Below are 23,880 nucleotides of genomic sequence, written 5' to 3' on the forward strand. Positions count from 1 at the left end.
TAACTGTTGTACAGACCCTGCTTGCATGATCTGACAAGTAAAGATTACTGGGTAAACCGAGGGAAGTGGTTTCTGGTTTATCTCTTGGAAATGATGAGTATTTGGCTGGGGCACACAGCACAAGCAATGCTGCATGGGATCAGTATAAACCCAGAGCCTGGGGGCAGGGGGGAGGTTGTTTTATCAGTAGACAGATTGTTCAACCACGTAAGGGAAGTTAATCCACAACGGAGGCTGCATAGAGTTAACAGCTCTATTCTCAGTATTCCCAGGCTTGGTGATTTTTCTAAAGCTTAATTTCCTCGAGTCATCTGATGCCATTAAATAGGCTTCTCACCCCCATTTTTTATAACTTCTGATTCTTATGTCTTGCAGAAACACTGGATAGTATGAATATGTTGATTTGAAGCTTATCAGCTCAGCTGCCAGTCACCAGAAAAGTAAACAGAAATATCTTGAAAAAATACATTTTCCTTCTATGTAAATATTGAAATTTTGGGAGTTAAACTCCTGCTTCTTCAGCGGTTAATACTGGCATTGGTGTTTCAACCCACCTTTTCTGGAGTGGGCCTGGAAGCCCAGGAGCCTGGTTACAATCAGCCAGAACTCTAGTTTGGTTGCACACGTGGGCCCACAGATTTCCTGTGTCTATAGATACAAAAATCTCTTCTCTCCTAAAATCCAGTTTGTTTTGAAGTAACACATTCAGTTTTCATATTTGGATGAAAAAAAGCTTTTACAGTAATAATGGAGATAACATGGGGCTGTGGATGAAGTTTCCCACAGCTCAAACCCGCAGGCAAAGCGGAGGGCTGGTTTGCAGCCCAAGGCTGGGGTCTGTGTTTCTGCCACAGGAGAGGGTCCCGTGTTAAAGCCCAGCCTAGATGCTGGGTTTCATGCCAGCAGACCCAGCCATGGGACCCGGGCCTGGATTTTAGAACACTGCCCACAAAGAACTTGTTTAGTGAACATCAGTCTAATTGGTTTAATCAGCCCCCATCTAGTTTTTTAGGTTTTTTTGGGGCTTAATTCCCTTAATCTGCATTGCTGTTGTGAGCACTACCATATCAGAACTGGGGAGGGTAAATAAGCAAAGCATCTGAGCAATGCAGACTGGGCACGTTCTGCGTTTGGAACGTTAGCTCACAACTATACCTCTGACCTCCTTACAATTCTTGATCTCCTCTCAACTCTTGCCAAGTTATTCATAACCGCTTGCACTGTTGCAAGTGAGGCCTGAGCAATGCCAAGCACACAGACAAATTACCTCGCTTGCTTAGCATGATCCTTGACTTACAGCCCTGAGCTGCAGCATGTGCCAGTCCTGCCGCAGTGCAGCGCTGCTGATTCACGCCCCACGTGCCGTTCGCTGCACGCCTGGCACTGCTCTGCAGGAGAACACAGGCTGCCCTCCCTCTTGTCAGCCTGCACCAGGACAAACCAGGAGAACAGGCACTTACTGTAGGAAAATATTTCTGCTTTAAACAAAGGTTGTGTCTGAGAATACGGGAGACACGGGGAGGGAAAAACATGTTTATCCTCGAATCTGAGAGGGGCGAAAGGAAAAGGGGGAAACACTTTATCTGGATGAAGTCTAAATCTTTTTTCTAGTAGATTTCTTGTAGGTATGGTGGCAAGAGTTGTCTGGTGAAGAGAATTGTAGGGGTAAACAGGAATCAATAGAGTGAAATAGTTTATTGCATTGGGAAACCTGTCACAGAGAGGAGACATCACAGAGCAGAGCCTGGGGAAGATACGTCGCACCATCCTCTGACACACCCACTACAGTGGGAAAGGCCCAGGGTACGTGTGTAAGGGCTGTGGCTTCTGGCTCGGCATTGTGTCATCTTCCTCCAGAAATAACACTGCAATGTCATTTGGTTATACTGCACATTATATGTGACACTGTGCAGATGGACAGAACGAGCTTTTGTGCGAATCCAGATCTTGAAGCCTTGCAAGTAATTTCTAAAATTCACAGTGAGATCACATGAGCCTTTAAGTCCCAGTTCCAGAAAGGGAATTGTGTGGGCAAAGGCCCTTTGTGCTGGGGTCCCTTTCCTATTTGTTATCTTGCCAGCTCAATTATTTTGAAAGTAAATTTTTAAAGCATTTCTTTCTAGAAACTGAATTTAAAGAAATGCAGGTAGGTAGGGTTGTGTGCCTGCCTCCAAAATAATCCTGGCCAAAGGAGCTCAGGTTTACATGCTCCTTGTATGCTTGTGTGCAGAAGTAGTAGCCAGAGGCTCCTGTCTTTCAAGCATCCCAACGCCCAACAACCCCTTCTGTGAATAATATCCTAAGAGCCAGTCTGACCCTGCCCTGGCGCAGCTTGAGGCCATTCCCTCTTGTCCTGGCGCTGGTTCCTTGGCTCAAGAGACTCATCCCCCCTCTCTGCACCCTCCTTTCAGGGAGTTGTAGAGGGCGAAATGGATCATATTCCCCAAGGTTAGTGGGAGTCTAATACGATATTGAAACCAGTGGTACTGTTATGATGATAGCGTAGGGGAAACTGCTCCTTTCTCTGTTGACAGCATCAATTTTCTATCTCTTCAGTCTGAAGTACACAGGAGGCACAAAGCATGCTGCAGAAATGACAGAGTGCCAGGGTTGTGACTCACTGGTGGGGATGGCATAGCATGGATGACATCGCAGGTCCACCCCGTTCCTGGACAGCTGAGCCACCGTGCATCAGCTGCTGAATCACCTGGTTTACAGCGTGGTGTTTTGAAGTAAATCATCACTGCTGTTCCCTTGCCTTAAAACTCCTGACTGCAAACCGCAGCAGTTCATCAGCTGATTGATGAGCAGCACTCAGCTGGCTGCTCAGCAGCGCGGGAGGCCGGGATGGAAACCTGCTTGGGTCTGCAGAGCTCTGTGCCTTGCTGGGGGATGGGAGCCCTGACGAGACTGAATAGAGAGGTGGCATTTTAGGGTTTTATGACTATAATATTTAAAAGACCTCTGTTCCCAACAGAACAGTTGGCAAAACTCTTCTGTATTTCACTCAGTGCAGTTAGGGGAATGCTGTGTCCTTCCAAAAACCCCATCCTGCTTCAGTGAGTTAAAAAAGCATAAGGCTTCAGTCGTGTGCCTGTGTTTTCTTTGCATTTAATACACTTGTACTCCTATTTCAAAGCTCTCGATTTTGCCATCAGCAGTTCCAGCCAATTTCTTAACACTTTGTGCTGGCCAGGCAGTAGCTGTCTGTCTTTCCTGATGGTGTCTAATTTTGAATGAAATCTAATGTGTAGGACTGAGGAGATCATACTCAGCTTGTGCATTTGTTTGGTTTTAAACAAAGTGCTTGGAGGATGGACCATTTATGAATTCTTTAACGAAAATAGATCCAGGAAGGGGGTGGGGGGAAGTTGTTTCTTATTATGATCCCAGTATTAGTTGTCTATCAAAACTTCTTTTGCTTTCAGTCCAGCTGCCCGCTCATAAATTTTGGTAGAAAAGAGTCGCTACATGTGTTGTGTGTTGTTTAAGGTGGATGGTACTTCACTGCAGGCTTTGGCTGGTCTGAGGCCTTTCTGCACCCTTTCCCATTCCATCCATTCTGTAAATCACTCGAGCTTTACAGGAGTTGCTATGGAGTGTGCAATGAACTGAACTTTTCTAGAATCTCTGGTGGCTTGTGACATCTGTGCTAATCCATCATGTCACTTAGATACTTACCCTGTATGGCTCCTTTTAAACTTCTCCTCTGAAACCAGAAAAAAAAAAAAAAAAGTGGGATTATTGAAGAAATTTACAAGGTTAAAAAACCCCATGGGAGAACAGCCTTATTTTGAACTGAAAATGTAATTAAAATGTTAAAAGGACATCATCCAGATGAAGAAATTGCCCATAAATTTAAAAATAACTTACAAATGAACTTAATAAAAAGATTAATCAGTCAGTGATGGAGCACACTTCGTTTAGTATCTTTTTTAATAATTGTGGCCGCCTCAGTTTTAACCTACAGATAAAAATCTCCGCTGCGTTGTGATCAAGGTAAGGTACAAGTGTGTGGAGAAAGCGAATATATTACACACATGATCTTCTTTCCATGTTCTGTGTGTCCAGGCAGCTGCTTTTGTGTGTCCAGCAATACAGATTGTTCCGTGTGTTTTGGTTGGGAGGAACATACGCCCTGTCCTCTCCCTTGGCCCAGGTCATTTCCCCGCAGTTGGGATTTTTGCAGTGGTGCAGTCTGCCCGTGTACTTGTGTGGCACTGCAGCATCGTGGTGGCACAGCCACCCTCAGCATCATCAGACCTGCGCCACTCTTCTGCCCCCCAGAAGAAGAGCACGGGGAAAGGGCAGAAGGGAGGTTGGTTCTTGGGGCTTAAGCAGGGGACATGGATTTACAGCACATCAGCATCAAGAGGAACTTGTTTGTTTTCCTCCCTTTTTCCACCCTGACATGTTTTGAGAAATTCAAGGCATTCTTACACCCCCTGCACTTTTCCTAAGGCTCCCAAGCATACACACAAATGCATTCATATCCATCACACTTTTGCAGTTCAGTAGCCAAGGTCTTTAGTTTTGGGTGATTCAGGATCTGCTTAATTACTGCGTCGGAGTTCTCCTGTGTGAGTGATCAGTCAGCAGTGCTGCATCTGACCTTCCTGCATCATCAGCGAGATCTATCTATAGATCCAAGAAAGAGTTCCTTTGCATGTTCAGGAGGAAGATGCCTTTCATTGAAATTCAGTCCCTGGTCTGTTCTTTGCTTACTGGGGTTTTCCTTCTTCCTTTGCAGACTATTGTTGCCTGGGGACTTTTTTGAGAACTTTACAAAATTGTAAACTTTACAAAATTGTTCCTCTGCTGGTTTAGTGAAAACGAAGAAGTCTCTCAAGGCTCAGTGGGGTTTGTTCTGCCTGCCTCAGATCTTTGCCTTCCCTGCCAGGGACTGCACTTCACTGGTGTCTGCTGTGTGCAAGATGTGTTTCTGTTGCTATGTCGCTGTCTAGCAGTATCACCTGTGGATAGTTTTAGTGCTCCTGTTGCTCTGTGGTGGATTCCTTCTGAGTTGCTCTTAGTCTTGCTCTCGATTTCAGCCAGGAAAAAGCCCATATCGCTCCTCTTTCAATCTCCTGTGTGAGTATGAAATACTATTCTGTGCTCTGCCTCTTACAAGGTGCAGTTATGAAGAAGTATTTCTAGGAAGGACAATATATAGGAAGGAACTGTGAGTCCAAGTTGTGCTGAAGTCACACTGCTGGAATTGTGTGGCAAATTCTGCATGGAAGAATGGGAGCAGGAGGACTTGAGCTGGGATAGTTATAAGATCTAAGTTTCTACAAGTAAGGCATATGAAACACCAACCTGGGAGTATTTCAGGTTTTTATCTTCTCAATAGCTTGAGCTGTAGAATTTACCTTTCAGTGCAGAAACAAATGCTTTTGTAAGCAAAGCAAACACACCCAGCTCTATGGAATGCAACCAGTGGTGGCCCCTGTGTCTGCTATGCTTTTGTTTTGGGTAGCCTGTGTCCTTGTCTAAAACACTCCACACTTTTCAGAAACACTCCAGAGAAAGCTGGGTGTTGCTGGCAAGCACCTAGTCCTTACTGCCTTTCTATCTGTGAAAGCCGAGGCTCATTCTGACTTGCTCAGACTTTCCCAGGTTGGTGCAAGGCGTTAAGATTTATAGTCCCTTCCCCATCAGACTTTTGTTTTGCCATACCTCAGTTTTGTAATGGCATCCTTAAGAACAAGGCAGGATGGTAATCGCCTACTAAATGTGGTTTGGGGTTTCTGATCCGGTGGTGAAGCAGCTCTGAGGGGATGTAACTGCACACGTGAGGTTTGTATCTTCTATGAGGAGGTGTGACTTGGGACGCGTAACAAATTCAGTCACCGTTCCTCTGGCTGAGGGATGTAGGATGGGAGGTACCTGCACATAACCAAGGAGCTGAAAATGTTTGGCAATGTCTTTAAAGGCACCTTCCGTGGCTACTACTGAACCCCTCAGTGGGTGCTTCTGTGAAGGATACGAGCTGTCCATATTGCTGGCTCTGTTTTATACACCTGACGGGCAGACTGAGCTCTCTAATATAAATGAAAACGAACCAATGCAACCTTCCTCCATTTCTAGTAGAAAACAGATTTTTCTTCTGTTTCTGAACACAGAGGTTTGGACAAGACCTTGGCGGCCTGGAAGCTACGTCTGATTCTTTTAGTTTTGCCAAACTGGAACTCATCTCCTGCAGGAACCGGTGGGGTTTTGAGCACATTGTCTTTAGCTCTGGCTTTCCGTTTACACTGCTGTTACTGGGAAGGTTGGGACTTCTTTCTTGTCAGAGGCTACTCAAAGCCAGAATCTGGACCTTAATGCCCAAGATCTCACGTTCTCCATAATGACACTAAATGCAGAAAAAATGTTTATTCCTCTTTGCACAAGGCAGGGAGTTACCGACTTCACTCTGTCATAGGAGAACATCACTGGTAGAGCAAGGAAATTGTCTAATTGCTCTTTCCTTCAAGTCGGGTCTTTAACAAAAGAAAAAAAAAAAAAAAAGCCACTCTTTTCCTTATTAAAAAAGAGAGGAGAGAGAAATGTTTTTCATGTTGGTGACAGCCAAATGTTTTCAAAGCCCAGTTAAAAAGTTGCAGTTTTAACTCTCAGCATGTTTTTCACTAAAATCAGATTTCCTGTCTTTTTTTCTAATTCCTGCTTGTCAGATACTGTACTGCTGTGGTTTATCAATATTTTTAGGTCCCAAGATACCTCTGCTCTATATGCTAAGGCTTTGTGGTCCAGATTCTGCTCAGTGACCAAATTTCAGTTCCACTCAAGTCGTTCTGAAGACACGGTTTAGTGTTCTGTATTTAGCTCCTGAGCTAGTTAGAACTGAGCATGCTGCTTTGTTTCTCCACCTCCATATAAAATACAACAGAAGAGTCAAGGTCGAGGTAATAAAGGAGTCCTGCTGGAAAAGCACGTGTGTTGGATGAATCATCCTGTTGGCTATGCTGTATTTATCTCTGTCACACTTTGGTATCATCCCTTTTCATTGCATCGAGAACATGTCCTGTTCTTGTTCACAGTGTTTGAATGTGGAGCATACAGAACATCTCTTAGCTTGATGTCTCACTGAGCAGAACTGAACCATCTCTGTCAAGCAGCATCCAGAAATAGAGAGCAAACAAGTGAGCCAATATGTACCTTTCGCAGCCAGACTTTTGGGAATTTTATTTTATTGTTATGAATCAGTGTATCTATTAATGACCTGATGATTTTATTCCTTTCCTCTTGAGGCTAGGAGGCTCTCTGTGTCTCAAATTTAGTTTTTTCTGAAGAAGGATCCACGTGGTTGTGGGAGTAAGTGTTGTGCTGAGCGTTAGGGGACTGCAACTTCAAATTGAAAAGGAAAAATCCAGCCCAGTGTCTTCCAGCTTCAGATTCTCTTAATACTTAAGGAAAAATAAAGCAATTACTCATCAGTCTGCACCTCAGTGCCTGTGGAATAACCAATTTCCTTGGTCTTACCAAGGAAAAGATCAGCCGGAGCTGCAAACCCAAATTCCCTTTGGGAATTAGTTATTAGAATTTAAGCACTGCCTGCAGACCTTCTGACAAGTTGTGCTTTAACAGGCAGTAATACGTAGTATGCGTGTGTGAAATAGGTGGGAGGAAAACCCTGCTGTGATTCACACCTGTTTCAGTTCTTACCGTGACAGAAGTTAGTGGTATGGTGGAAGTGGAGGTTTTTCCCCAAACAATGTATCACCCATGAAATGAGATACCGCCCGAGTCAGCTTTGTATTAACCAAAACAGCCCAATTCAGGGTGAAACTGGAATCTATAGACGTTTTAGCGAGCCGAGCCAGCAATTAGTTGTGATTTCACATAACTCTCACCACCCAAAGCAAAAATCTGGAGTGAAACCACTACTCGCCTTGGTGTTTTACAGTGACAATATTGATGTCAAGTTGCTTTGCAGATGCAGACTAGCCTTTCTCACTTTCCTTGTAGAGTATTATTCCCTTGTAGAGTATAAGGTGTGGTGGGTGGCAAGTGTTTACACACTGTCCACTGCCACTTGCCTCATGGCTGAGTAAACTTTGCTACAGTAGCTGAAAGCTTCTGAATTTGTGTGCAAACAGGACATCTTTCAACGCCGTGGGCTGCAGAATATTTTGGATTTGTTCACGTCTCTGTGATTAAAACACGGTGAGCTTTGAACAGTATGAAAACCTAGAAATTGCTGCAGAACGTTCCTGTCAGCTCCTTGGTAATGCTTTGTTTCTCAAACTTTGCCAGCCTTGCAAAGAGCCTGAAAGCCCAAGAGACTTTATGCATCAGGATGCTTTATCATCGCAGAGTGTGGCTGTGGTTGAATTGCTCCTCACTTGCCCAGTGATTTGAACTCTCTTGTACAGGAACCTTGTTTTGTTCAGTCCTGCCCCTCATGCTCTTACGCTGCGGCACAAGTATTGACTTTGCTGTTCTCCCAAATCGTTGGGCTGGGTGGAATTCAGTCACTGGTGAACAGCTGCACAGAGTGACTCATGTCACTTTTCAGACACAGAGACTCCTCACTCTTTCCCGTTTGGATGCAGATATCTTTTGGCATCTCGCAAGGTGGGGTCAGCACCCATCACGCAGGCCGAGAGGCTCTTTTCACTGTCCCTCTCTGTCTTTGCAACTGGTTTTGGCTTTCTCTTGCTGTTTATTTACTGAATCCCTCAGTCTTGTGCTGGTTTGAATGCCTCCATTGTCTGGACATGCTGCCAGCAGCATCAAGTCTGTGGTGTGTGTGGTGCTTCAGGTCCCCAGGAATCTAGCTAATAACTTAATAGCTCGTCATCCCCACTGAGCTCACTCTGAGCAGATCTTTGTCGTGGGTTGCGGAGCACACAGATGGCAGCATGCTGTTTATCTCCAGACTGTCACGTTGCTAGTTGTTCTCAAAACGGGGTGCCTTCACAGACTGGTGTTTGCTGAAGTCTGTGGCTTTACAGAGCCTTTTCCCAAATAGGATTTGATACAATGGAGAGAAAAGCAACAGCATATGCACTGACAATGATGGCTCGGGGGCATTAATGCTTTTCTCAGGCACATGCACACGCTCTGTCAGCACACAGGCAGGGCAGCCTGGGGATACTATCTTCTCAATTTGATCTCCCTTGCCTCCCAAGGCGAGGGGAGGGGGGAAGCATGTGCAATACCTTTCTGCACTTGATCTGTCCACTCCCCGAATGTGCCTGGCCCATTAGTACTCACGGTCCAGTAACTGCTGTAGTAGAGTTAAAACCAGCACATATTTGTGGTTAAAATTGAGCACAAACTTGGCTTGCAGTCAAGGCTATAAAACCCAGGTTCCTTAAACTGACAAGAACTGCTACTCCCAAAAGGAAGGAGAGAGGGGAGGGGAGGGAAGGAGGGTAGAACTCAGCTCTCAGATAATCAGAGAGATTTTATCTTTTGGCCTTTGTCACCTAAAGAGCTCTTGGGTGCTCACAGCCCCCTTGCTGCCCACCCACTACTCTGGATGACTGAACAGCCTGCAGCACTGGCTGATCTTTTCCTTGGTAAGACCAAGGAAATTGGTTATTCCACAGGCAATGAGATGCAGACTGATGAGTAATTGCTTTATTTTTCCTTAAGTATTAAGAAAATCTGAAGCTGGAAGACACAGGGCTGGATTTTTCATATTGTCACAGAATTTGGAGAGAGCGTTTAACAGATGTCTGACTTTGCTCACATCTTTGATATCATTGGTGAATTTGGACAATATTGATAAGCAACTACACACAGGCATATTTTTCCAAATTTCTGTGAAGCCACTCAGAGAGTAGGTGGAGACAGATGCCCTGAAGTGTTGGTCTTTAGCCTGGGTCACACCTGTCATGGTAGAATTGGAAAAACCCAGCACTGATTTACCAGGGCAGAGTTGGGAAATTGGAGCTTTTGATTGTAGTTACAAGGTTGTCGTGTTGCATAAGGAGACTGTCCTCACACGTGGCCTCTTCAGGGCTGGGCTTCGCTTCAGTCTCTCTCCCTCTGCGCTGACGGGGGCTGTGGCAGCCCATGACAGCCTGAACACGCTTCCCATCAGAGCGCTGCTCTTAGGTAGCTGCTCTAAGGATTTGCCCAAAGTTGTCAATGAACGTTATGCCACATCCCCAAAAGCTTTACAGAAAGTTTGAGTTCCCAAAACCTGTCAGGATTCTTGTCGATCCTTCTAACTCTTAACCTTGACTCTTACCTGTCATTTAATGAAGAAACAGCAAGATACAAAATAAAGCACGTGGCAATTGCAGTAGACAGGCAGTGATGAGAGCCTGTGTGGGCCCTTCCCTGAGAAATCTGCACGGGCTGGAAGACGGTACAATCTTTACTGCTGTGTGCAGGCAACCCAGGGTATGACACTGGGATTTCTTCCTAGTGCTCTAGTGCTTCCTGTCTCTGCAGTGTAGAAAGCCTCTTACATTGTTGTGCCTTGGGGTAATTACCCCGTATCTTTTTTGTGTGTCTCCTCAGGAAAGGATGCCACAGACACCTCCCTTTGCAGCTGTGTTTGACAGCAGTGGCTACAACAGGAACCTGTATCAGTCAGAAGAAGACAACTCTGGAGGTCTCTGTTACCATGACAACAACCTCCTGTCGGGGTCTCTGGAAGCTCTGATCCAGCACTTGGTACCCAGTGTAGACTGCTACCCTGATGTAAGTCTGTACCCCAGTTAGCTGTATGGCTGGGCCTCACGCGTCTCGTAAAGAGGAACTTCACATGTACAGCCAAAGCAGAACGTGTCACATCAAATTGCCAAGGAAGGGGTTCAAGTGACTGATGTAGCAATGACAGGATAACTATTGCTTCATGTGAGTGCAGTGTGCAGTAGCTCACCTGACCTAGGAAGTCTAATTCTTTATTACTCCTGTTGTGAGGTGCACAGCCCTGGTCTCATATATAAAGTAAGTACTAGTGTGGCTTACTGTTTGGTGGGTTGTATGTACCATTGACCCTTTAAAGTCTGTCAGGCAAGCTGAGGAGAAAGACGTGACCACCAGCGTGACAGTATGAATGTCTTTAAAAACAAACAGTTTTTAATGGTTATTTCCCATTGCTCGTGTGAGGTCCCCACCTATCTTGCAATTAGCAACTGGTTGAACTAGTGCCACCCTGTTTGGAATCAACAGATGCTGGACATGAGAATGGAACATTTATCATCTGAGAATTTTTGGCCTGTCTAGATGCATCTGTGCATTGAGACATTTTATATAATTCTTAGAGAAGAAGAATGATATCAAAAGGGCGGGGGGGGGGGGGGGGGCAGTTGAGGATGACTGAAGGATGATGAAACTGCATCTGTGCTTGTTGAAAGGCTCTTGCTGAAGACATAACTCTGCCTATATTCACTTTCTGTTGTTGTCGTAGATCTATTCATGTTTCCAAGACAGGATCTTTTTTAACTTGGGTCAGAGTTAGTAGCAGCACAGGACTGTGCTTGAGCTAGTGCTTATCCATTAATGCTTAAAATTCAAACATGCAGCAATTTAGACATCAGTTGGTCAAACATGATGTTTATTCCAAGTTCCTAGGACTGGAACATTGTTGAATCTTTCTTGTGGGTGCCACAGATACTTAACTACTGGCAGTGTGGAGAGTGGAGTGGCTATTTTGTCTATCCATCTCACAATGAGTTCAAATCATGATATATGGAAAATCAAAGCAAAATAAGGAGCCTCTTACTCTTACTCTTCTTGTAACCTCAGAATGAGTTACTAATTTTTGTTCTGTAAAATTAAGCTATGCAGTTCCCTCTGCTTTCACCCAGGAGACAAGCAATACTGTGGGAAATGAACAGTATTTGGAGATTCTTAAAGGAAGTACAAGGTCATAGTGTGCAGTTTACTGAGGTCAGACAGGCAAACACAGCATGGTAAAGATGGTGTACGTGGCAAAATTGAGTCAGCTCAGCGATCTGGCCAACTGACATCTTTTTTTATTCTTTTTCTGAAGACTGTTTACTTTCACTATCAATGTGGAAGCAGACAGGATTTCTCTGTTGGTATTCTAAGTATCTTGGACTTGCAGCATGAATTTTATTCCATTGTCAGCCTACAAAGAGTTATGTAACATGGTAATGGCTCTCACAAAGATTTACTGTAGAGCAAGAGAAGATGAGTTGAAATTTTATTCTGAGTAATTTTAGGTACTGAGCTTGCAATGAGGCTGTGTGCAATAGGAGAGCTACACCAGCCCTACTCTACCTTGTTCTGGTTAAATCTTGCATAGCTTGGCTCAAGCACGAATTTATAACACTGATTCTGGAGCAATGACAAGTGTTAAATTAAATGCTTATTGCTGTAGTAATAGCTCTTGTCACAGTCACATGCAGAGTTTTCTTCTGCAGATAGTAAAGTTTTAGGAATGGATTTGCCAGGAACACAGTTGGAGAAAATATAAAGCTGGTGGTAATTTATCCTCATCCCTTTCTCTGTCTTCCTCTTGTTTGCAGAGGACGTACATCTTCACCTTCCTTCTCAGTTCACACCTGTTCATGCACCCGCATGAGCTCATGGCCAAAGTCTGCCATCTGTGCCTTGAGCAGCAGAGACTGAGTGAGCCTGGCCTGGACAAGGTGAGTTCCCTCGTTCTCAGGGACTCCTGTTACTTCCACTCAAAAGTCTCCACCCTGCCCGTGGAAAAATGTTCCTACTCAAGAGAGTCCTCAGTAGGATTAAACAGATTGAAAACCTGATACGAGCACCTAGAATGTGACCCTTTCTTTGCTGACATTCATGTGGAATTTCCACACTGCTCAGCCTGTCTCTGTGAAGACTGTTGCTGCTGCTGCACTGTTTTACCAATATATGGCCCAGAAATGAAAGTGCTGCTGTTAATGACATATCCCACACTGGCCCCGCAGTGGTTGCTTTTGTTTCAGGGCTCTGAATGTCTTGACATGTAATGCCACAATGTTGGAAAGACGTAATGATGAATTGAGCATGTCAGTGGGGATTACACTGACCTGTCTCACATGTTTAAGCTACGCTCTTGCTACAGTCTTTGCAGAGTGGCTTAGATCGCTGGCCCCTTTGCATGTCATGGCTGGAGCTGAAAGGGGACGGGATGTGGATGTTTGGAGAGAACCTCCACACCAGTAGAAAATGACACAAATTAAATTCAGATACTTGAATAATTCCATTGCTTTCTCCCTATAAGGTATAGTGTGTGTGTAAGTCCTGGCAGAACTGGAGCTTATCACTTTTGTTGTTGACAGTTAGCCATAAGTTATAGAAACACTAATAAATGTCTTGCACTGAGACACTCCTGATAATGGGGGGAATCATTCTAAGATTTCCACCTACCTGGGGCCTAATTTCCACATCAGATAAGCCAATGAGAATCTGTTCATTGGGTATTGGCTCTGGCCTTTATTCCAATGCTGAATTAAGTTAAGCTTAAAAATTCAAGTGACCTTCATACCCTTATGCTCCACAGTATCCTGTAGAAGGGAATTCTATTTCCTTTGGGTTAGGTATGTGCTGTACTGCTGTTACTTGTATCATTCCTCCTTACTGTTTTCCAATAGAATCAGATATGAAAAATTGCACCCAAAATCCTACAGTTGTTGACTGAATGGACAGAGACATTTCCTTATGATTTCCGAGATGAAAGAATGATGAGGAACTTAGAAGAGTTAGCACAAAGAATAGCCAGTGGTGATGAGATAAGTTGTCTGTGTACAAAGTCAATTGATAAAAAGGCATTCCTTTAACGCTCTGATATTGTAGGTTTGTTGTTGGTACGGCTCTGGGTGGCTAAGCTAACTTAGTATGAAGGTGCTGGTAGGCAAGAAGTTCTGCCTGGTACCTAGGCCTAGGAGGAAACCACGCAGCATAGGCAGATCCTTTTCAAAGCACACATAAGGTTCACTCCATCCCTAAACACATAATATAATTGCATCTTGTGCAGATAGACACAGCTTGCTGGCTGGTAGTATTTTTCATTTTAGTGATTCTGCTTGGAAGCCTTGCATATCTGAGAAATCCCTACTGATGTTGATAATTTCTTCGATTTGTGTGAGTAAAGTGTGCTGGCATTGGGCCTGGGTTTTCCCAGAAGCAGGTCAGTGGAAGAGTTATAGCAGGTTTGAAAGAAAGTTTCTAAAAAAAAAAACTGGACCAGGAAGAATTGTCTTGAACTTAAAGCATCAGATATGGGCTGAGAGGGAGTCTGTCATATTCATTCCTCTGGGTGGAGCACACAAGGAAATCACCTGACCTTTTTCTAAGTCCCAGTTCTCAGGTGGAAGTAAAGTTTCACAGAGGTATTATGAAATATTTTGATGCTTAACTGATGGTTGTCTTGTAAGTACTGAAATAAACTCAGCCAAAAGCCAAAAGTTAATATTCACTTAGTGGCAAGGCAATTAACAAGGTTTCAATGAGCAGATCATGCGTAGCTGCCATAATACTCACATTACAAAAGGCACTGGAGTGGCATTTGGAAGAACTATAAACACAAAGAGCAGTTGCTAAATGGCATCGTGTTTGAGGCATTCCTCGGGGGCTGGTATTCCTTAGTACCTTATGCCAAGGGCACGTTAACAAGCATTTAGGTGAGCTTTACTGGGAGGGGTTGCAAGTGCTACCAAAGGCCTGGAAAGGTCTTGAGAGACTGTAAACAAGGCTGGAAAAGAACAAACCTAAACCGAGTTTGGAAGCTAAAATACATTGTGGTGTTGTGAAAATGGGGAGGGACAAAAGAAGATGGGACAAGAGAGTGAGATGCAGTATGGAATAGAAATGAAAATGATACCAAATTTGATGAGCAAGCTTAGAACTGCTGCGAGATAGCTACAGGGGGCTCTGGACTGTGGAGGTTTGCCTTCACTGTGGGGTGCCAGGAGGAACTTTTCCCTGTACAGCGCTCCTGCACCGTTGCTTTGTGTCTGGGTACTCTTAATAGGAAGACAGGGAACTGCAGTTCAGTTCAAGGAAAAGGAATAAGATTGAGGACTCACACCTGTTTGAAAAATACCCACTGGCACAAAAAGAGAGAGCGAGCTGTTTAGCCTGGGCCAGTTGGGTTGGTGGATACAAGGGTGAAATGGCAACAGGGAAGGGTTGTCTACAGTGAAGTTTCTGGCACTGCAGACAGTTTAAACAGTGAAATCATCTATTGAGGGGAAAGGCAAACGTACAAATTGCTAGAAGATGAGCGCTAGGGAGCAAGTCTTACTCTGGCAGCAAGCTGTAGATCTTTTCTAGCTCTAGCTTTGAGCTTTTTTGGACTTTGAGGTTTCCTTTAGAAAGACAAAGGGAAAGCAAGCACTGCAGTGAATTGACTTGTGTTACTGTGAACTGCTTGGAACAGTAAATGGCAACTTCCTTGACCTTGCTTTTCTACAGATTGCTTGGATTTGTGTGAGTCATTACCTTGAAGGACACAAAAGAGGCAGTGTTTCTGTCCACTACAGCTCTTCTACTTGTAGCTTCTTAATCCACTTCCCAAATTATCGTGCTCCACTGCTATTAAGAGCTGTCAGTAGGAGTACAACTAAAACCCTTCACCATGCTAACATCAGAAAGTCGTCTTGGGAAAAACCTTGGTGGGGTTATTTTTGTCCCTCTTCTCCCTCAATTTAATTCCATTCCTTCCACTTTTTCCCTCTGTGTCCTGAGAGGTCATCATGCTCATGAGATATTTCTAGATTGTTCTGGTCCCTTTTACCACTTAACTGACCTTTGTTTCAAGGTATATCTGAAACCTTTCCCATCAGCCATTGCCTCCCATTTCCTGATTAGTTCCATATAAACATTTAGCAGTGGCTTTTTCTGTGAAATACTTGATGGCTGTGTGCAGTCAGACCAAAGCCACATCCCGTAGCCTGATCTCTTTTTCATGTGCAGCCCAACATCGCACTGACCTCTCTTTTTTTTTTTCCCCACCATGATATCATATAGTGAGATTGACTGTGGAAACTCATTTAACGTGTGGTATTCCAGATCTAGCAGGTAGTAATGGTACTTCCAATCACTATCCATGTGGGACAGACACAAAGGAGTGACCTTGAGGTGAAGTGTGCCATCACTTTCTCCCATGCTGTCCAATCCTCAGAGATTTTTAAATATAAATAAATATCAGCATTGTCAGTGTGAAAATAGAATAAAAAATAAGACTGTGGGACAAATAAGTGGAAAGGGTCAACCTAATTTAGAGGAAGACTGTATGTTTAGGCTGACTGGGAGCCATACTACAGTCAAATTAGTATCTAAGAGACATATTCAGTGAGTTCATTGGTGTGTTGTTAAATATATATATCTATATATATATGGAATTAAAGAAATGCCTGAGATGAAGTAATGGCCCAGCAGCAAATACCTGTTATGTGTGCAAAGTGCAGTACGTACTTATCCTCACACACAGTGCTTCGAGGTCACTGCCCCTTTGCTCAAGAGGAGGCTGAAGCTCAAAAGAGCAGAGGGGTGTTGGCTTTGTGGGCTCAGCTACATCTATGAGGTGTGAGAGGAAACTGGCATTTCCTTCTGCCTTTGTGCCAAGAGGGTTTTGCCTCATCACTGGACAGAGGGGATGTTTGTTATGCTGAACTGCTGTTAGACCAGATGTGGGTAACTACCCTGATTTCTTGTTCTGGTTTGGAGGGTATCTGCCAGTTTGCCTTTTCTCCCTGATTTTGTCAGTTCTGGGTTGACATGAACCACAAATTAAGGCAAGGTTTGGGTTTTTTTGCTTTGAAGCTTAACCCACTGGTTACTATGTGATTTCCATCAGTAGCCAGAATTCATCCTGAGTATTTTAGATTTTGTTTTTTCATTCTCAGGTGAGTACCAGCTGGGCAAGAAAATGCTTCATAAAGTTCTCTTACATGAAATTTCAAAGAATTTGGAAGGGAGTGGGTCAGTGAAGCAGGTCTGTGTGTGTCACCTAACACCTGTTGATGGAAGCGCAGCACTTGAAGTAATACTTCTGTGTCTTCCTGAGGAAAATGTAGATCCCCTTGTGCTCTTCCCACCCACCCTGGTGAAAAATTATGCCGTGTGTGTTTGTCTAGAAAATCAAAATACATCTAAGCAGAAAGCAATTATTTACCAAGTAACAAGACAAATCCAGCCTTGGTTGAACATAACTGATTTCAAGAATGAATCTGACCCAAGATAGTGCTGTTGTATTTGAGTAAATTTGGAAATCCATGTAAATGGCAGCTTTGGAGGGAATGAGAATTTCATTAGAATATGGGAAACATTCCTGCCTTGGACCGATCACACTGTGCTGTGCTGCCAGTAGGTTTTGGACACTCCTTTTTTCATCCACTTAGGTTTTGCTTTAACGGCTTTAGGATGGTATCTGGAATTTGGAATGGTAACCACCTTAGGGTCAGTTACACAGATCTATCTACTTAAGAGTCAAGTCCTGCTCCTACTTAAATTTGTCCCTCCTGTTAACTTAAACTGCCACAGGGAAAGGCCTGCAAGGTGAAAGAGAGATGTTTGTACTATCTTCTCCTTTTTCTCATATTTACTGCAAGTTTTAATTCTGACTTCAATGAAATTGGTCTTGATTTACTCCAGAGAGAAGCAGGCCCTTTTTTCATCATTGAATGATCATATATTGGTTTTCCTGTGGTCTTAAGCAGGAGAAGATGGGAGTATTTTCATTTCTTGTGTTTTGTCTGGTGATTGTTGGTACTTTTCTTGCAGTAGGTTGTGCATGTCTTTTCTGCTTTTCCTTGAGCTAACCAGGTCACTGTTGAATCTGTGAGACAATCAGTGTTTAAATTCTTGGCTGGATTCCTTTTGGTCTGATGAAATGTTAATATTAGAAACTCACATAGTAGCAACAAATACAGGTATCAGCATCAATCTGTTTTGGTGTTATGCAGACTTTAATACTATCTTTGCACATTTCAAAAATGTCTCCGGATTGTTTCTTGTCGTGACAGATGTATCGGAAGAACATACAGCAGCTCCTCCAGAACCTGATTCAGAAGCTCACCACTGTTAGCCAGTATGAGGAAGTACTTGCAAAAATTAATGCCACGTCCACAGATCGCCTCACAGTTCTAAAGACCAAGCCCCAGTCCATGCAGAGGGACATAATCACAGTCTGCAATGACCCCTACGTGTTAGCTCAGCAGCTGACACACATAGAGCTTGTAAGTTGTCATACTTCAACCACGATTGCATCCTTCCCCTCTTTCTGAAATGCAGGTTAACATAGTGTATGACTTGGCTGCTTGTGTGCTTTGTTTAGGAGAGACTCAGTTATATTGGACCAGAAGAATTTGTCCAGGCGTTTGTGCAAAAGGATCCTTTGGATAATGACAAGGTAATTGGAGCAGATCTGGAGCAGCTCTGAAATGTGGTATTTAACATCCTGGAGCTCAGGTGCCCCATGACCTGGAAGCGAGGTCCGGCAGTAAATGAGAACCAGCAGAAACAAGCTTTATAGTGAAAGTGCTTTAGTATTCCTCTTAAAAATTTGGTTGATGTTTTTTCTTCCTGGAGGACAACTCCTGGTGCTCTAGAACTCAGCCAACAGGTTGACTTGAATTAACACATTTGCTTTTTTTCTGATTTAAGCTAAGTGAGAACTTAATCCTGTGAATGGTTTCTGCAGACCACCTACGTGGTCGACAGCTGGAAAAAGCTGAGTTTAACTTTGGCTTTTGCGTTACTCATTCTCAACATCTGTTCTTCCTTTTAGTAAACTGCACTCTTGCAGCAAACTGGCAAGTGAGTCAATTTGCAGGTGAGCACGCATCACAAGAAGGGGGGCTGTGAGCTCTAGATCTATGTGAGATGAAGGGCAAGGACGCAGGGTTTTTAGCTAACCGTGCTAGAGCTGTCATCTCCTTGAGTGCAGCTTTCAAGATGACTTATGCTCTGTAAATAAACTGTGCCAAAGCCAGGCAGTTAAAACTTGAATTACTGTCCTCCCTAAAACTGACAAACGTAATAGAATGACTCAAGTTTACAATTTGATATTCAGTCAGACAGTCTCTGAAAATGATTTTGTATGTCGATCACTAAAACTGCAGTCTACCCCTTCTTAGGCAATCCTGAGATGTGGTGTGGGAATCAAGACACTACAGAACAAATAACACTGACTAGGAAAGGGAGAATCTGAACATAATGTGCCAGTGGAGTGGGCTGGCCTCCGTTTTCCTTCTGCACTTGCAGAGAGCATAATGTTGTCTCCACCGTATTAATGGGACAGGAGTGAGGACAGACACAGTGCTCATAGTCAAGGAAGCTTTAGCAGATACTTAGCTTTGATTGTTTGCATAAGTCTATCATAAGTCCTGGTAGGATTTACAGCAGGCGATGAATTCTGCACGCCTGCTGGAGTGCTTTACTGCGCCAACGGCTCAGGAAGGAGTTACACGTGCTCGAATACTGTCACTGCTGCTTTCCCTCTCAGGCTTTTTGTCACTTTGGGTAATTGGGTTATTCCTGGTTACTTGATGGTGTTTGGGGATGACAAGGTGGGAAGCCAAAAGGCCTCTCTCAGGAAAAAGATGAAGATTACACTAGAAGTTGCTATTTTTCTTCTGTCTGCAGAGCTGCTACAGAGATCAAAAGACAGACCGGGAATCTGGAAGCCTGTGTGGAATGGTTTAACAGGCTCAGTTACTTGGTTACAACAGAAATCTGTATGGTGAGCAAAGACTTTTTCTGCTAAAAGGTTTAGTCTAATCTAGTTGTCTAAACCTCTGAAGCCTTTTCAGGTGTGGTGCCCTTTCAGTGTGCCCTTTGACTTTTCATTCTCTCAGTTCTTTTTCCCATGTGGATGCAGTCAATGCAGGGCTGAAGAGGAAATAAGTTCCGTGTTTTCGGCATCAAACTCATGCCTCAGCCTTGTTCATCTGACAAAGTGGTGATGTTGTGCTAGGTTAGCCCTTCTTAGCACAGGAGCGTGTCTGGCCTGCCCTTCTCTCCTGTGAATACCCCTTGTGAGTGGAGGCATCTTTTCTCTCCTCTGTGCTGACCCCCTCCTCTGCTCTGCTGTTCTTCATACCCTTCTTCTTGGCAGAGTTCTTTGCCTGTTGTCCTTGCTCTCTATCTGCCTGGTATCTGGGTTGTCTTTGTTGTCCTGAAGGCTTCTGGACACAACAGTGTGGTGTCCTCTGCATGTTAAGCACAGTGTGAAGTTGTGGTGTATGTGGAAAAGAGGAACGAGGGTGTTGTTTCTTTTGGGGAGGGGTCAGAGTGCTCTGTTCCCTGCAGAGCGTAACGCTCCAATGGCATGTCCTGCAGCCTGTGAAGAAGAAGCAGAGCGCAAGAGTGATAGAATATTGCATTGATGTGGCACAGGAATGTTTTAACATTGGCAACTTCAACTCCTTAATGGCTATTATTTGTCAGTACGTGTCCTGAGGTGTTTCGTCCTTGTTTGAATCCAGATAAAGGAAGCGCGGTGCTTTACACAAAAGTCTGCCCCTTAGCATGCTCGGCTGTGTGAAGTGGGGAGGGGAAGTGGTGGAGAACTGCTCAACAGTATTGTAGTGTGATGTGTGTCAGAAAGTATTTACTGCCATTGTGTAAATTACAGAAAAACAAAGTTTTCATTGCAGCTGTTCAGAGATCTAAATCCACACTTTTTGAAACCAACTTTAGTGCTCAATTGGAATAGAAACTCTTCCTGTGAGATGGAGGGTTGATATCTTCCATCCTTTCTATCACACCATATATATCATAGTGGTTTAAAAATTCCACACCTTTTTATATCTAATAGGAAAATATTGGGAATATTTTTTTAATGTGAAATGTGAAAACTTTGTAGATGTGTGTAGTTTTCAATGAAAGACATGAGAGATGGTGTTGAGAACTCACTTGTGCTTTTCTACTGTATATTCATGTTTTATCAAACCCACATTAAATAATGTCAGAGCATTTTATTAGAGCTTTCATTGTGTAAGAGATGTTGATTTTGTTTCCAAAGTTGTTTTTAACGTTGAAATTTCAAGAAAATGATGAGTTTGATTTCTGAGTAGCTGTGTTGAAAATAATTATTATTGTTAATAGCTCCTTTACTTCAGAAATACTTACTGCCCTAAGCTACTTGAAAGATTTTTTTTTCTTTAAATATTCCTACAAGTTCTTTCTCTTATCTTAAGCTGGCATGAACATGAGTCCTGGGTCTCGGTTAAAGAAAACTTGGGCAAAAGTAAAGACAGCCAAATCTGATATTCTTGAGGTAAGTCTGGCCAATATTTGGACACGGGGCTGTTAATAGCATTTTACTTTTAACTGCTCTAAAATGCAAGTTTGACTTCATTATGACATGTGTCATTAGTATGTTTGTGTTCTTAACGGAAATTCTAGAAGATATAATAAGAATTGTTCAGCTGAGTTGTGCTCTTTTGATTTGGAAGAAGGAAATTGAAGTAATTAATTCCCAAACCCACCTCCTAAGAATTATTTTTTAAAAAATAATAAAAATGTAGGTAACCTCTTGAAAGGGAGATGTATTTGAGGGGGATGGTGTGGGTGCCTTTGAAAATCGAGGTGAGCTGTAAGGCGGCTGCCTTGCCCTGTCAGCGAAATTTGTCGTGAAGTCATTGATTGCCAGTTACCTTCAGGTAGTAAAGACCTTTGTCAAAGATCGGACAGGTGCAGCAGTGGAGGAGTCTGTGATTTACCCAACAGGTTATTTACCAAGAAGTTAATTATCCTGCTGTAAATGGTGATTTGTTAATTCAGGTTATTTATTAGTAAGATAAAGGAAATGTAACGTTTTGTGCTTGACACAAGCATGAAATGTTTATTAATATCGTCAGGAGATTTGACTTGTCTTTTGACAACAGATTAAAACTGGGTGGCTGTAGCCACCTCACACTTCCTTCCCCTGCCCTTGGGTGGGAAGCAGCCTTCCTTGTGCCAAGGGTAGCTGCACAGCTCGGGAAGTTGCTCTTAAGATTACAGCCCTGTTTCATTCAACCTTATCACACAGGCTGGGCTTTGCTGGTTAAGGACATGCTTTGCGAGCCGTGCGGTCATCCCAGTCACTGAGGTGCAGCAGTCAGTCGTGGAGCAATGAGGCCACTAACAGCTTTAGGTCTCTGATCTTACTTTGACATTGCAATTGAGTCAGCTCTGAGAAACCTGCGTACTAGGAAGAGCAGAATATTAGTGCCAAGACCCATTGTTGTCTTAGTTCCGTGATTTTGGCTTTTGAATTAAAGCTGAGCTACCTTCTTTGTGGAGAGAGAAAGAAGGTCCATGAAGCCTTGCCTTTGCTTTCCTGCCCCTGACTTGGATTGGATCCCTTGTTGTGCTGAGTGAACATTTGTTAAAACAAGGTTCCCTTCTGATCGAGTGAGCAGATGAAAAGATACTGCAGTCCTCTAAAGGGCTGTATTTGTGGTGCTCTTCAGCAGACCTCTTGCTTTTAAAAATAGTTACTCAAGTGAAAAAGAATTGTGTGTGGTGATGACACTGGCTCATTATTTACATTTTTTCATGCCTTGTAGCATCAGATGGACCCTTCTAGCAATTTCTATAATTACCGAACTCCCTGCGTGGAGCCGCTCAAAGGTCCCTGACAGCTCATAGCAATAGAGAGAAGGTATGTTTGCAAATGATTTGGCAGTGGGCAAAAATGAAATGTGCTTGTGTCCTGGTTCAGCCAGGATAGGGTTAAGTTTCCCCAGCAGTGGGGGGAAGCTCTAGCCGGGTTCTTCAATACCATGCTGACATCTGCCACATCCCCTACCACGCACCAGCCTCCGGGAAGATCGAGCGCTACAATGGACTGTTAAAAACTACACTGAGAGCAATGGGGGGTGGAACCTTCAAACACTGGGACACACATCTGACAAAGGCCGCTTGGTTAGTCAACACGAGAGGATCTGCCAGTCGAGCTGGTCCGGCTCAGTCAAAACTCCCACGTGTTGTAGACGGGGATAAAGTCCCTGTGGTGCGCATGAGGGACCTGCTGGGAAAAATGGTCTGGGTTAGTCCTGCGCCGGGCAAAGGCAAACCCATCCATGGGATTGCTTTTGCTCAGGGACCTGGGTGCACCTGGTGGGTGATGCAGAAGGATGGAGAGGTCCGATGGGTACCACAAGGGGACTTGATTGTGGGTGAAAACACACCGTGAGTTATACTGAGCTTTTGTTAATTTTTCTTTGTCAATGCTAATTGCTAAGCGGCAGCTGGATGTGACGCACATGGTATAGAATAAAGGGGTGGATTATGTCCTGGTTTAGCCAGGATAGGGTTGAGTTTCCCCAGCAGTGGGAGGGAGCTCTAGCCGGGTTATTCATTACCATGCTGACATCAGGTCCGGGTGCCCAAGCACGGGCCCTTTTTGTGCAGTCGCCTCTCTCACTGCTGTATCGGTACATCTCCTGCTCTGTTCATTGTTATCACTGTTATTGTTATTGTTGTTGTTTGTTTTGTTGTTGTTACACTGTTGTATTAAAGCTCTCCTTATCTCAGCCCCAGGCTTTGTATTTCACTCCCTGCCCCGTCCGGTCAGAGGGTGGGGGAGAGGCAGTGGCAGCATGGTCTCAGGTCCCAGCAGGGCCTAAACCACCACATTGGGACATAGTGGGGGCACTGGGAGGGCTACTGGGATGTACTTCAGGGCACTGGGACATACTGGGATATATTGGGAGCCCTAGGAGAGTCACTGGCACATAGTGGGGTGCACTGGGAGGGTCCCTGAGATGTACTGGGGGGCACTGGGACATACTGGGGCACACTGAGGGGGTTACTGGGATGCATTGCAGGGCACTGGGACATACTGGGATAATTGGGGAGTGCTAGGAGAGTTATTGGGATATGCTGGGGGCCACTGGGATGGTTACTGGGACGTAGTACAGGGCACTGGCACATACTGGATATATTGGGGAGTGGTAGGATAGTCACTGGGACATACTGGGGGCATTGGGAGTGTTACTG

General features: G+C 44.0%; 1 protein-coding gene across 1 annotated transcript in view; it reads left to right on the forward strand.

The window, feature by feature from the left end:
- LOC141927790 (ras-GEF domain-containing family member 1B-like) overlaps nt 1–23,414 on the forward strand; it is a 106,540-nt gene extending 83,126 nt beyond the window's left edge. Inside the window, 9 exon segments of the mRNA XM_074835052.1 lie at nt 10,483–10,665; nt 12,462–12,584; nt 17,913–18,125; nt 18,224–18,298; nt 19,534–19,554; nt 19,556–19,630; nt 21,090–21,169; nt 22,446–22,540; nt 22,982–23,414. Of these exon segments, the coding sequence (XP_074691153.1) occupies nt 10,483–10,665; nt 12,462–12,584; nt 17,913–18,125; nt 18,224–18,298; nt 19,534–19,554; nt 19,556–19,630; nt 21,090–21,098 (699 nt within the window). The 3' untranslated portion in view covers nt 21,099–21,169; nt 22,446–22,540; nt 22,982–23,414.
- The last annotated feature ends 466 nt before the right edge of the window (nt 23,415–23,880 follow it).

Source organism: Strix aluco, chromosome 10 (assembly GCF_031877795.1).
Source record: "Strix aluco isolate bStrAlu1 chromosome 10, bStrAlu1.hap1, whole genome shotgun sequence".
Taxonomy (NCBI): domain Eukaryota; kingdom Metazoa; phylum Chordata; class Aves; order Strigiformes; family Strigidae; genus Strix; species Strix aluco.